The sequence below is a fragment of the Sinocyclocheilus grahami genome, unplaced genomic scaffold (genome assembly GCF_001515645.1).
Source record: "Sinocyclocheilus grahami isolate Dianchi unplaced genomic scaffold, SAMN03320097.WGS_v1.1 scaffold54.1, whole genome shotgun sequence".
Taxonomy (NCBI): domain Eukaryota; kingdom Metazoa; phylum Chordata; class Actinopteri; order Cypriniformes; family Cyprinidae; genus Sinocyclocheilus; species Sinocyclocheilus grahami.
The window spans coordinates 1,174,360-1,190,188 of record NW_015505233.1 but is presented as its reverse complement, the minus strand read 5'-3'; the positions used below and the strand labels follow the sequence as shown (position 1 = coordinate 1,190,188).

The following is a 15,829-nucleotide window of genomic DNA, read 5'->3' as shown; positions in this document are numbered from 1 at the left end:
GGGGGTCACATCACAGTGGAGTCAGCTGTCTTAACCGTGGCTTGTGTACTGCAAACACATACCAGCTTCATCACTGTGTCTGTCACGCGACTCTGTTCCCCTTTCGGGCTTGAACTGATGGTAAAACTAATGACATTATTTACTGTCTTTACATTTATTTTGAAAGATGAAGCTCGCGATTATGGTAAGGGGCGTTACATTTCCGACGAGTGCTTGTGGTGTTCGGCCAATCACAATGCACTGGGTCAGCTGGCCAATCAGAGCAGACTGCGCTTGTCGGAAGGAGGGACTTTGTAGAAAACAAAGCGTTTGAGAGGGGCGGGGCATAGAGGACCTACAATAATGTACAGAATTTGAAAAATAATGTGTTTTTTGAACATTAAAGCATGTCAACATATTCTATTACACCAAATACACAAAATAATGATCTTTAAAAAAGCATCATATGACCCCTTTAATATTGGCAATAATTGATGTTTTTGACAATATCTCTGGCTATCGTCGATACAAGATCATCGTCTTTTGACGGAACCCAGCAAGGGGAGTTTATCGCGGGGCCCTAAAAAGATGCCCTAAAATAATTTCTGCAAGTTTTCCCTTCTTTAAATGAAATCCTCCCTCCACAGTGAATAAGGACACATACCTATCCACAGGGATTGATGATGACATCACCAGAACAGACTATGCATTCATCCCATCTGTCTACCTGACCAACAACCTGAAAAAGAGCTGAAGCCCTCAGCTTACTGCTCTCAGGATCTAATAATCTCCACGCTATTGCTGTGACTACAAAAACAGCAAAGATGAAAGAGTGGTGCGTTAAAAAAAATTGAGCAGAAAAGAGGAGTGTGTGTTAGTCTATGACTCAGCTGATTCGTGTGAACCTTAGGAATGCTATAAAAAGCTTCATTCGGCTTCCTGGGAGCCGCAGTGGCCAGATAAACACTTTATTACACACTGCTACACGCAGATTCACCATCTGGCCTGAGAGAGAGTGGAAGCCGAGCTTGTGTGTGCCCAACAGTACTGTGCTATCTTTGCTACCTTATTCACACACACACACACACACACACACCTTACACCAGGGCCATCAGAACAATCTGAAATATGAGGGCAGAACATAGTATAAACAACTTATAAATATTAATTAGATGAGGAAGAGTTCGTTCAATAAGAGTAACGTATTTTCTAAAAAAGCGTTTGCTGAAAGAAGTACCTCTTGTGTTCAAGTAAACACCGCATTAGATTCATTAGATTTTTGCGGCTGCAAGGTTTTTTGGAGATTAAAAAGTTCTTAATGTTCGATTATCAAGTTCAGATCTGTGAATCTGTGAACAAATTAAACTCTCCTAAGATCTTTAGAGCAGCACTTGGAAAAATCTAGAGATTTAAAACTTCTTTGTGGACCTTAAAAAGGTTCTTCTATGGCATTAGGCTGTAAAACCTTTTCTGGTTCTAATTGGAAAGTTTATTTTTAAGTGTGTGTGTGTTAAATAGTATTGTGAGATTGTTATAGGCTGTTGTTTTGAAGAGGTGTAGGCTAGAGGGACCGTCCTCTGTGATCTCCTCTTCCCACAGGGCCTCCGCGTCTTTGAACACCTGGTGCTAATAACCAACCCAGTGCTGTTCCCACACAACATTATCAGCGGAACACAACTGACTGCAACACTCAATACAGAAGGGGAATTCGCTAAGAATGAACTGCGCCCACTGATAGTGTCATTTATTTGCACATGCTGTCTGCGCTGTTTTAGGATGTGATTCACTAAAGGAATTATGCAAATCAGGTAACGGCACAAACACAGCCAAAAAATGACTGCGGAATGCAATTTGCACAACACTATTCCATGAGTTTTAGGACGGCTCTGAGCGCTAGGGTCTTTAGAATGCTAAAAATGTTTTGATATACCCATACACAATTTTTTTCTGGCCACAATATATTTTAAATATATACTCAATCAATGTGTGTTTATAAATTGAAAATGTATATTGTTTAAACCTTTAAATGCCACAATATATTAGATGAAACTTGTACTCAAAGGAGCAAGTATACACTTCCAATCTTAAAATATATTTTGGGTAAATACAATTATTTTTTAAATGTACTTTGGAAAATATATTAATATATTTTGACTGAAAATGGCCCAAAATTTTACTATACTATTACTAAAACTTGCAGAAAATATATGTATGCAAATATATTTTTTAAAACAGTTGCCATTTCAAAGTACATAAAAAATATATCTGATAAAAAAATGGAGAAGGGCAATGTAACAGCATATACCCTTACAGTAAAAAACTAAATTATATATACGTACAGTATATATATATATATATATATATATACACACACACACACACACACACACACACACACACACACATACACCTATATAGGCTACATATATATACATGGGTCAAAGACGTTAAGATGTCCATAGAAAGCACATTAAATGCGAGTAAAGCGTCTACATTTAAGGTTTCAAATAAGTTTTTGAAAAGTAAAATGTCAAAATTTGGTTTAAATAATGTTGCATTGTCATTCAGTGTAACACAATATTTATGTAAAAATTCAAACAACATGCTTATTCTAACGTGTACATATTAAAATATATAAAAGAATGAGTGAGCATATTAAATATTATTGGGTTTTAAATGAGTAAAAAATTATTACTGACAAATGGGCAAAACCTAGGATAGTGGCAAATTTAAAAAGATTTCAAATAACAACAAATTAGTATTTGGGGTGAAAGTAATTATTTTTTAAAGTGTCATAAATTGATTTTTGTTGTAAATATGCCTGACAAGATTGTTACACTGAATTACATTTTAGTGGGTGTCTTCTGTAAATCAGGGGAAAAAAATGTCAAAATTTGGTTTAAATAATGTTGCATTGTCATTCAGTGTAACACAATATTTATGTAAAAATTCAAACAACATGCTTATTCTAACGTGTACATATTAAAATATATAAAAGAATGAGTGAGCATATTAAATATTATTGGGTTTTAAATGAGTAAAAAATTATTACTGACAAATGGGCAAAACCTAGGATAGTGGCAAATTTAAAAAGATTTCAAATAACAACAAATTAGTATTTGGGGTGAAAGTAATTATTTTTTTTAATGTGTCATAAATTAATTTTTGTTGTAAATATGCCTGACAAGATTGTTACACTGAATTACATTTTAGTGGGTGTCTTCTGTAAATCAGGGGAAAATGTTTGATACTTATTTTTTGCTCAGAAAAAACAAACAAAAAAATACAATTACATTACACAGAAAACTTTGAGGGGGGGGGGACAACAACAATTTAAAGCAGTATTATTTTTATGTTTAAACCCTTTTCTTTGGCCATAAGGGTGTATATATATGTTTTCATTGATGATAACAGCTTGTTCAATGTTAACTTCTAGCCAAATACTTCTAACTTGTGCAATCTATAATAATATAAATAATATAAAGCATGTACCTGATACCTGAGGGTGGTTATTCAATAAGACTGATTTAGCAGGTGCAAAGGTTTAGAAAAATCTTTCAGATATAATCAGAAACCTTAGAATAAAATAACACCAATTATCATTCCTCTCAAAAAGCCTCTCATCAGGTATGTGATGATTTTCACTCTGTATTCTGTGCAGTTTGGCCAACAGTGCAATTTCACCTCCTGCAGACATGCATTTTGGGAGAAAAAAGTACTTTTCTTTTTTAAAGGAACCACCTTATTCAGCATTTGTTTGTCGAGCTGTGAGATTTCTGCCTTGATGAGGCAGCAATGTGCTGCTGAAGGGAGAAATGCAGCCCGTCGTGACAAAACCCTATCCAAAAACATCTGAGCGTGGCTCCCTTCTCCGCCTCATTCCTTAATCATCTCGCCATGCTTGAGCAACACCTGAAACCCAGCCGATCTCTCTTACTAGAGCTGTCCGCTTTAGTTCAATCTCTTTAAAAGCATCCATCTCCATTTTCCCTTTCTAGCCTCTGAGCTGGCCGCCCATTTGTTCCATATCCTTTGTTAAGGATGATATGCCAGTTCGAGTTTTACAGTAAAGCAATTATTTTGTCTTGCACAGTCGAGTGGCTGGGAGCACGCCGACCTGTTAGCCGGATCAAAATCAAATGGAGCGGCGAGGGAGCTGCTCGGAACCCAACGCCGGGTCTCGCTCTGATAGCTCTGCTCAGCTCGCTGCCGCCCGTGGGTTCCGCTGCTAACCGATACCAACAGGGACAAGCGCGCAACACGGAGGGGAGAGAGACATTGGTGAGGTTTAAGGATCGATGTGTCCAGTGGGCCGCTTGCCTACCTTTGATATGCCTGAGGAGAGGTGGGAGGCGTGGTGAACACCTGGGAATAAGGATGATAAGGCGTCTTCTTCAGCGCCTGGATGAGATTCTGTCTGTATTCTGGGTCTATGCACCACAGGGAGCCCTTCCCGATACTCTGTGGAGGAGGAAGAGGAGTATATAGTCAGGACAGAAAAAGAAAAACCATCTAAACGTCTCAAAAGACAACAATAAAGAGCAGGGCAGCTAGCAGAACCAGTCAAAGATGTTCAGCTGTGGTGAAAACTGGTGTTTGTGTACTTTTTCTTTTACCTTTTGGCTGCGATTAATTGCCTGCTATTCTGGTGTGTGGATTTCAATGTATGGATCATATCTGTGGACATCCGTTATTGAGCTATACATCCCTTTGTTGTGTTAATTTCCTTCACATCCCAAACATCAGATCATCAAGAAGGAATGAAATCATGAATATTCAGTGATGGATATCTGAGCATAAAAATACTTGTTCTATCTCTTGAAAATGGGCCGTCTTAAGATGTTTCAAATCCTAGTGTGCTGCCTACCAAGGCAGCATTGTTAGGCATCAAAGGTGTGCTATGGTTAAATTCTAAAGCAGCATAACATGTATCCTTTGCAGATTTACAATTCCAGAATGCACTGTGAATGGCACTGTTTAGAGAAATATGGAGTGTTCACATTTCCTGTCACTTTGTAGCTACACTGTAAAAAATGATTGTGATTTTAACAGTAAAAGACTGTAAAATGCTACAGTAAAAACATGTTAACTGGTTAACAGTAAGTTTCCATACTATATTCGGTGAATAAATGTAATTTCATTTAATGTAATTTTACAGTAAAATACTGTTAAAAATAAGTTTTTTGGAAGTGAAAAAGAAAAGGACATTGTATAATTTACAGTGACAAACCTTAAATTGACACTCCCAGAATTCCATGCATGACACTTCATATTTGATGTTTTTCTTTTGGTGAAATAACATGTTTCTTCTTAGTTTTTTGTTATCAGTTGTGTACATTAGGGTTTAATCTTACATCTAATGTTGTTAAATTAATGTTTATTGCATCATTTCAGTATCATGTGTGTCACCATGATGGGGTTTAGTGTTTGTGTGAATGACACTGTGTGCAACTTCTATATATAAGTATTGCCCTCCTCAGCTCGTAGAAAAGCTGTTTGTGATGAGCTTTGGTTCATCACGTGACTTTCTCATCACCACCAGTTTTTGGTGGTTATCAGTGCATTACAATAGTTCAAAACAGATATTATTACTTCCATGTGTTGGTTTATTAACATTGCATCAGTTAATGGAATACGGTATTTTATTGTGAATTTAAGTTAAGTCTGTAAAACCTAAAATGTTGCTACCATATTTTTTATGGTGAAGTTCTGGCAACCACAGCTGCTGGTATTTTACCGTAAATGTCACAGATATTTTTTTACAGTGTACAAATCATTTTAAATACAAATACACATCTTACTTGGCAAAATATAGCAAATATGTTAATTTAGTGAATTTCTGAGTTAATGCTTTGCTCTGGCTACAAGATAAGGCTGAGTTTGTTTGGTCCAGTACAAGGGAAGAAATGAGAACCTGACCACCTGCATTCCCTTGACCTCCACATTCTCCAGTTCATTAAAGTGAAACGGGCAGAAAAAATGCACCAAAAACCCAAGAAGTGCAAACTACAGCTAGCACATATGCTACAGACCACTTAGACAAACTCAGCATTTTAAAAAACAGCACGGTGAGCGAACACTCCCGGTATATAAATTAGCTCTCCTGACAGATCCTGCTGAAAAGGAGGAAACAGCAAAATGTCACTTTGAAAGTGATATCAGGGGGAAATTACTTGAGCTCATTAGTACAGACTACAATCAGTGTCATGTTACTAAGTCCCATTTTTCAGCTCAAGTTATCCCTGTACTGTCAGAGATTTACACAATCAGCGAACCACGGCGACAGAAGAAAGTGTAGACTATCACAGTGCTTTTGTAAAGTCAAAGTCATTTCCTTTCACTCAGGCACTTCAAAGCGATGGACAGCATGTGCTGTTTTTTTAGACAGACTGTGTGTTCTCAATGAATCAATAGTCATGACCTACAGATAACTGACAGAGTGTCATACTGTGTGCCCTGAGGTAATACACACACACACTGGTCTGGGCCGTGTGTCACGTATTCATACTTCGCTGAACTAACAAACCGGACATTGCTTTTGCAAGAGGTTTCACACCCTGAAATCAGTCGTCTCTACTGACCGCTGTTAATCACTTTGAGTTAATTGAGTGTTTTTTTGAAGGGGCCAAAGTATCTTTAACAAAAAGCTGGCATGAGATTTTTTCAGCTTGAACACTAGATTCCCCCGAAAAGGGCTAAGAAACGATAACACACTCTATTGATTGCAGCAAACCCCAGAGCGAGTGCTCGGCTCTTTACCCACAGTATTTGGCTTCAGTGGAAAGATTTGTACCAGCGCAAGTCAAACAATTCAAACCCTTGGAGTGTTTTAGCAAACAAAATAAACAGCACATTTATTGGACTCACAATTCATTTACACTCACGTCTCGATGATTTAAAGCTTGACCTGTAAAATCTGAGGTACAACAGCAACGATAAAAAATCTAGTGGTTAAATAAATAAAGACTAAATTGTTATAATAATAAAAATAATATCAATAGCAACAAAAATACTGCAAATACTACTATAACAATAACTACTAATTATAATTTATATTTTATTATTTCTATTTATAATTTGTATTATAATCATATATAATTATTCCAGTAAATAACTGAATAGTAGGCCAGTGGAGTGTTGGATCGTGCCATGTAATATTTTTCCGGAGGGCAAAAAATTCAATTTTCTTCAGAAAGCAGCGAATGCATTTATTCTTAGCACAAACTGACATTAACTCCACCTAATTAAGCTGTCAACTTTCCATCAGCGTGTTTTAAAACCATACCTGGACCAACCACAAAGATGAATTGCACCATGAAATTCAATCCTTAAATGGTCTGTCCGGTAGATGCTCTGATGGAAATGAAAAATAGGGGAGTTAAAAGAAATGAACAGGATGGAAGCAATGAAAAAAAAAGAAGAAGAAGCAAGGCAAAATATAGCGACTCGTAAAGAAAAAATTAAATTAAATTAATAAATATATATTATTATAGGGACACAGAAGCATCGAAAATACAAAAAACTAATCATTATACTAGTATTATTAATAATATTCATATTATTATTACTATAGGGACATAGAAAAATGAAACTAATAAAAACAAAGTGTGCTACAATTTCCCCCTTCAAATATTACTTATATTTAGCTAAAATAACTGAAAAAAGTGGGTGTACTGGCCTTTTTGTCTCTTGGGAACAGGCAAAAGTGTGAGATTAAACAAAGACGATCAATTCTAATAACCATAGCATCATAAATCGCAGGAAAATCTACTACTGTTGAACTGACTAAAGTCAGTTTCTCTTGAGAATATGACATTCTGACAGCTTCAAGAAAGTGAAAAAAATACCTATTGGGGAGTTAAAGTTGCACCCCTGAAATATTAGTTATACGCAAGCGGCAACCTTCTGGTCTCTCTCGTGAAACCAACACGGAAGTGACTAAAACTGCAATTCATCGACTGGCCGCAAGAGGCTGGCTCCAAACAGGAGTCAGTCCCATAGACTCCCCATGTTAAAATGCCCAACTTTACAGCAGAAAAAAAAAAACGTTTACATCCTGGTATAAAAAGTGGTTTTGGTCTATATAGCTAATTTTGCCCTTCATAACAACTGTGAGGGGGGTGATTTTTTTTTATAACTCATCTGTTCCCCTGAAATATTAGTTATACGCAAGCGGCAACCTTCTGGTCTCTCTCGTGAAACCAACACGGAAGTGACTAAAACTGCAATTCATCGACTGGCCGCAAGAGGCTGGCTCCAAACAGGAGTCAGTCCCATAGACTCCCCATGTTAAAATGCCCAACTTTACAGCAGAAAAAAAAAAACGTTTACATCCTGGTATAAAAAGTGGTTTTGGTCTATATAGCTAATTTTGCCCTTCATAACAACTGTGAGGGGGGTGATTTTTTTTATAACTCATCTGTTTAAATTATATTAAGCCTTAAAGTTCTGCATAATTAAGGGCGTTGTCACTTGAGTGACAGGTGGATTGCCACTGCTGTCACCACCGTCAAGCTAGGTGGGCATGGTTTCAGAAACCAGCTCTCGCCTCTTTGCCTATTTTCGATTATCTGGTAGTGACGTGTGGTGACGCGCTGCCAAGATGGCGACGGTCGGCTCCGCCAACTTTGAGCTTCAAAAACGCTCTTCAGAAACCTACAGGTGACGTCACGGACACTACATCCATGTTTTTATACAGTCTACGGTTATACACAGTGACTACTATATGTACTATTTGAGTACTATGTGTACGTTCAGACACAATAAAGCTTCCAACAGGGCCACATCTGTCTTTAAAGGGTGTGATATGTGATCCTGAGAGTATCAGATTATTTATATGCTCCGTGGAGAAGAGGCTGCACTGGTCTATTTCCAAATGTTCCGTAATCAGGAGAAATCAATAGGTTTCAGAGCACTTTGCCTCAGATTTATCTCCATCTCCTGACAGCTGCTGTGTCCGTCTGAAGGCCAGCTCAATGGCACCAGCCAATAGAGTCTCCAATCAGAGAGAGGGGGTGAAAAAGGGAAAGGAGAGCCAGGGAAAAGGGGGGAAAGCACTTGGATTACACTGGTCTCCAAGGCAACAGGCAATGGTGGAGTATATAAAGACTGTTTGATAGTCTTGGCAGAGAGATCTTTCATTCTCTCTAAGAAGCACGGGCCTCTGAAGATGCTATATTCCATTATAAGCAGTAAAGTTAATCCAAAATGAAAGACCTGCTATTATGAAGCACCCCCTCCCCTTGACCCGACTGTCCAGAGTCCCCCCTTTTATGCTCACAATTTTAAACATGTGAAAAAAAGAACTGTGGGAAAATATTTAACCCAAAAAGCCATGTTTTGGATCCATCTATATGAGACAACTGCCCATTATACTATCACACTGCAAAACTACAAAAACACCCGTTTCTTTCTTTCTTTCTTATGACTGTTTATATAGGTGGGAGTTTAAAAAAAATCCCCTAACCCTAATATTAAACTATAGCATGTTAATCAAAGATACGTTCGTGCTACAGACATTAGCACTATTCGATTAATTGTTAGATTGTTTAATTTGTTCATACTAACATTTTTCAAATCAGTGTTATTTTAATATTTATATACTATTACTATTTATTAATATTTTATTATAATTTTTTTACTATTTATGTTTAATTTATTTTTGGAATTCGTTTTAGTTCAGATTTTTTTCTTGCAGTAATTTTAGTGCTTTAACATTTTATCTAATATTTCTAATTAATATTTCATCTAATATTTATTGGATGTGTAACTTTTCCGTAATCAACTGCTCACTTAAATTTTTAAATCTTTAAAAAATAATAATTTAATAATGTTAAATCTAGTGCTGTCAAATGATTAATCGCATCTAAAATAAAAGCTTTTGTTTACATAATATATGTGTGTGTACTGTGTATATTTATTATGTATATATAAATACACAAACATGCATGTATATATTTAAGAAAAATGTTATATTTATATAGTAAATATATTTATATATGATATCATTTATATGAAGAATATATACACGTAAATATTTTCAAATTATATGCTGTATGTGTATGTCTTTATATATACATAATAAATATACACAGTACACACATTATGCAAACAAACACTTTTATTTTGGATGCGATTAATCGCGATTAATCCTTTGACAGCACTAGTTAAATCTAAGCTTTAGAAAATATGAAATGAATATCCATTTTAATACTGTACATTATAATATTTTGATGCCTAAGTTAACTTTCTTATTTGTTTACACAAAAGAGTGTAGAATTTACATTGGCAGTCACTGGCCAAAACCCTGAAATGTTTTTGTCTATTAGACCAAACAGGTGAAGGAAAAAAATACATTTAACGAGCAACCTGAGCCATTTCTAAGAATTTTAGCATAAGCACCATTCACATTTATTTGAGAAAATCCAGTTAATTACTGTTCTTTACAGTGAAAGTCAAAACACAACAAGGAGATGGAAGAAACCAGATTCTGCAAGACAAAAACACTTCTATTTCTGAAGAAAACCAATTTGCTTCAGCAGCACAATGTACTGACGTCCTAAAGCGAGCGTGTTAATGCTCTGTTGGTAAGGTGATCTATATAAATGCAGACATCGACCATTTTGAAACATGGATAAATCAAGGTGTCCAAAAGGACATCATTGCTTTGGTCTCCAAATCCCAGCAGTCATCAGCTGCTAACGGCTGCGGCCCCAGAGCCATCATCTCTTCTGAGGCTCTGCGGCTTAAATCACATGAAGGAGTAGAGAAGCGGTAAGCCTGCTCTATGATTGGTGGAGACACGATGACCTCCGTTCATATTGGCTGAATTCTGCACACAATGGCATTTTTAAACCAGGTCTATATTGTGGAGTTCTGCAGTGAAGCATTAAGAGACCGATGACTCTACTCACCTTCAGAAGCTCTCAGTGCATTAGGAAGGGCATGAAAGGTCATTCATAATGAGGGCATTTGGAGAGGGGGAAGCTTGGCTGTTGTTGGATCTATTCACGGAGACGAGTCCAAGACATCACCCCCATCCAACTCTCGCTTGCCATGTTTCGCTTTCTCACAGTTAAATCCAAACTATTGTAAAATAGCTCATATATATTGTTTTACAATGCCTTGGTTCTAACAGTGTCATTCAATCTGAAAACTGACATACCTGTGAATGCACACCAGCTGAATTATGTATCAATTATGTATCAAAGTTGACAAATTGCAAAGCAAACATAAACAGCCAACCACCCATCTAATGGACCATATTACTTGACAGAAAAATCTATTATTTAAATAATAATAATTATTATTATTATTACGTAATAAAATGTACAATATATGAACCTTACAATACTCTAGTCTCTAGATGAAAATTTCCCTTTTTAAACCATAAAAACCATAAACTCAACCAAATTATCATAAAGCTACAAAAATATTTATTTTTAAATTATTATTACTATTATTAATGTTACTAATATATTCCCATTATTTATATTATATAAATCATAATTATTATTAAAAAATACAATATTACCAAATATGCAATGCAATTGTCATGGTTCGCTACTGTGAGGAGCGAGGAGACGAGGAGAGGAATTCAAACATACAGATTTGAATCACCTCCAGGGAACAAGGAAAACACGTGTAGCAAGGGTAGACATATGCAATTCCAGACAAGGGAGAACAGAACGGGCTAGAACTCAAATAGGGCAGATAATGAGGGGCAGACAGGTGAGGAGGATAACTAATAACAAGGAACACCTGGAACTAATGGAACAGGAAGGACCAAATGGGGGAGCAAAACAAGGAACAGAGTCTGACAGCAATATTCTAGTCTCTAGAAATGATCAGAATATGATTTCGACCATCTCTTTTTTAAAATTAAATGTTTATAAAACTACAGAAATGTAGTTACAGATTATTAAATTATTCTAAATTAACATTCATCTAAAAATGTTTGCAAACTCTTGCGTTTTTCCTCTAGATCCTCGCAACAGAAAATAAATGGATTTTCAGCATACGTTTTCTGTAAATTACCTTTAGTGATGTAGGATTTTAAAGTGCCCCTATTGTGCCATTTTTAAGGTTCCTAATATTGTTTTGGGAGTCTCCTACAATAGGATTACATGCATGCAAGGTCAAAAAACTCTTTTGATCTCTCAAAATATGCATTTAATATCACCTCATTTTCCAGCGATTCTCAAACGATTCGTTCAAAGCAGTTCAAAGATTCAGTCTTTCTAAACCCCTGCTCTGCTCTGATTGGTCAGATGGCCTAGTCTGTTGTGATTGGTCTACCGCGTACAGCGCGTGTCGGAAACAATACGCCCATTGCCATAGTTCCGTATTTTGAATGCTCGATAGAAAATATAAACATCTATTATTTATCATACTTGTGATTCAGTGGAGCCAGATGGTCCAAATAAACAGGGTACTGAGCCGTCTTTCAAGAGCAAGCATTTAGTGAATCCCGCGTTGAACTCCCCGAGATTAGAGAAGCAGTCATCAGTAAAATGACGTGTTTGTGGACGGGGTCAAGTTGTTCGCTGCCGGCCAACGTAGAACATAGGCGGGAATTATGCAAATGTGTTACCCCCGTGACATATAGCCGTCACGGAACTGGGATTCGAATTACTAACGACTCGTTTAGGCTGTAGAGAGTCGATTCTTTATTTTGGGAGACAATAACTTTATTTATCGTGCACTTTCGGCTTTACAACTTTGCTGATCGTTTACATTCACATTCACATACACACTGTATGAAAGGCAATATTGGAAATGGCATAATAGGGGCACTTTAAGACAGTGTTGCCAAATCTTTCCAGAAAAACAAGTCCAAACTAAGTGGCTTGGTCCAAAAGAAGCTAAACTGAGCAACGCCACTGACACAACCACGATCAATAATTTAGTTTAACACCATGCAAAATTGGTCCCAATAATGAGGCTCACATAAAAAATGGGTTTGCTAATGACCCGTGTAATCCTAATTAAAGAGGATTCCTTTGCAGAGCCTGAAGCCATCCAGAGTAAAGCAGATACAAAAGTAAAAGCTGATGACATGATAAATTAAGACAAGTTCTGTTCCCACAGCGCAGTCTGTGCCAGAACAGTACCCAGGACAGAGTGTGTGTGGGTGTGTGTATGAAAGCGTGCGAGTGCATTCATACCATGTATATGCTGTACATGATCACCAGTGACGAAGGGTGGCCAGATCAAGCCCCGCTGAGATGTAGTCCCACAAAAATCGCACATTCTTGTGCAAACCGTCTCTCTTGGCGTTCACGAACCGTGTTTATTCTGACACAGTCAGCGTATGCCGAGATCATACGCAAGCAATATGGTGTCCCCCACGGGTGCAGCATACGGCCACGAGGCGTGAGGAGACCAAGCCTTGGAATCAAATCAGTGACTCAACCTTGTGCAGGAAGTGACCAGACTCACACATGCCATCATATTTTAAACAAAGTGACCTTTTATGTGACTGCAGTTAATATAGCAGTGTGGTCTATTTCGACTGTTAACTACAGCGAAAGGTTCCTATCATAGAAATGGAATAATATGCCTCTATAACACTGAATCAAAATGCAAATGAGAAATCTTAAAAATTGCAAAAAATATGAAATAATGTATTTATTAAAATGTATTCAAATATTACTAACTATTTTTTAAATCCACATAAAAATATATAAAAATATTTTTAATATCCATATACATTTTTTCCCCCCGAAGAATAAAATAAAACTCATGCAAAAATCTTTGGGTGGAGCCATGAAGGATTAAACCATTAACATTGAAAAAGCAGCATTATTATATAATAATAGTACAAATTATTGCATAAAATGCTAAATATAATATTTATTAAAACTAATTTAAATATTACAAAATATATTCATTAAAACATATAATTTTACAATACAAAATAAAAATGTTTGTAAAAATTATTATTATTTTCAGACAAATATGATGAGTGATGCTCATGCATCAAATCACTGCCACAGTGGGTGGTTTCCACGTGATCTGTGCAGTTGTTAGATCGTTTCTAAGTGGTTGCTAGGTTCACGCCCAAATCTCTACAATGCTGTAATATTTAAGCAATTTGAGATGTAATTAATGGCCCTTAAGTGCAAATGGTGCAGGACGAGGTATGCACCAAAATTGAATTAGCTGGTTCAAATACCCAAAACCTTAAGTATGAGCATCAGACATGGGGGGGAAAAGCAGTGAAACTCCTAAAACTGTTATTAATTATGGAAGGAGACAAACAGACAGCCAGATATCTTGAGGACTGAACTGCTGAGGTTCTCTTGTGTATCAGGCACCTGAAGCTCTGCCAAGAGGCTCTTTAAGTGCAGACAATTGACAAAAGATGCTGATTTCCATAATCAGATGGTAAAGATTTCTAACACACAGATTATCTCATTTAACAACACTTCTCACCCTGACAGACTTGTATTCAACACAGATTCAGACACACTGCTCTGTCGGTGAAAAGACCTAATGATGAAGCACTTATGGTGCTATATCTGTAACAGACTAACAGACAAGTCAAGCAATCTCTAAAATTGCTCAATTGTACAGCTCAAATGACAGAATTAGCTGCAATTATCCTTTCATCTGTTCAGTGTTAGTCTTTTTAAAAGCGGTAGTCCCAACACGGATCCTAAGTGCTAGCTAGTGTTTTTGACCACAAAATTAAATTTCTGTCATTGTTTACTCAAGTTGTTCTGCTTGACTTTCAATTTGTCGTGGAACACAAAAAAGATGGCTTTTGGAATTGTACATTGTTCACCAAGAAATTTACTGCATGCATTTATTTGATCAAAAATAAACTAAAATTCTATTCTATTTTATTATATTTAAAAATGTAATTTATTTATGTGATGACAAACTGAATTTTCAGTAGTCATTTATTATTAATAGCAATGTTGAAAACAGTTGTGATGCTTAATATTTTTGTGGAAACTCTCACACATTTTTTCTGGATACTGAATAGAATCGCATTTATTTAAAACGCAAATATTTTGTAACATTTTAAATGTCTTTACTCTCACTTTTGATCCGTTGAATGCATCCTCACCGATGAAAAATGTTGTCATGCCGTAGATTTTCTTAGCACATTCATGATAGTTCATGAAGTAACAATGTCCATTCGTCATTATCTAATCATCCTTTTTAGTTTATTCTGTACATAAAATCAGTCTAAATTATTTGTTCATGAATCTGACTGATCTGGTTTTCACACAGTCATCATATCACTTCAGAGGACTTGACATATAGCTCACAATGCTTTTTTTATGATACTTCTGCAGCTTTATAAGATTTTGCATGCTTTTTGAACTTGAAAGCTCCATAGCGATCTGTACAATTCTTCCAAATTTCTCCTTTTTGTTGAGGGCGAGTAAACGATGAGGAATTTTTCATGTTTTGGGTGAACTAATCCTTTAATCATGCACACTTTTGCAGGATGCAAGGTGCTAATAATGGTTTCTTACAACCATTAGAGCAAATATAAAACAGTATAAAAACAGTATAATTTTAAAGGACTGGTCAGTGTGTCATGAGTTAAGTAACGACATCTATAGTATAATACATCTACCTACAATAACCATAAAAAACATTGACAGATCCATAGCATTCCCCAAAGTTTCATCAAGTGGTCTTAACATCAAGACCAGCCTTATCTTTGCTGCCAAAACTTTTGCTTGGATGTCAATAAGCAAAACAATTAACTCTAAAACATAAGTTTTAGAGTTAAATCTCCATCCTGCTCTCACATTAAAGGATTAGTTTACTTCCAGAATAAAAATGTACTGATCATTTATTCACCCCCATGTCATCCAAGATGTTCATG

At 36.3% G+C, this 15,829-nt stretch overlaps 1 protein-coding gene across 4 annotated transcripts in view; it reads right to left on the bottom strand.

Moving 5' to 3' along the window:
- LOC107583483 (forkhead box protein N3-like) overlaps positions 1–15,829 on the bottom strand; it is a 116,572-nt gene that overhangs the window by 40,925 nt on the left and 59,818 nt on the right. For all 4 annotated transcript variants that reach the window (XM_016269692.1, XM_016269691.1, XM_016269694.1 and 1 more), the window contains exon 3: positions 4,304–4,440. In XM_016269692.1, the coding sequence (XP_016125178.1) occupies positions 4,304–4,440 (137 nt within the window). The remainder of the gene's footprint in view (positions 1–4,303; positions 4,441–15,829) is intronic.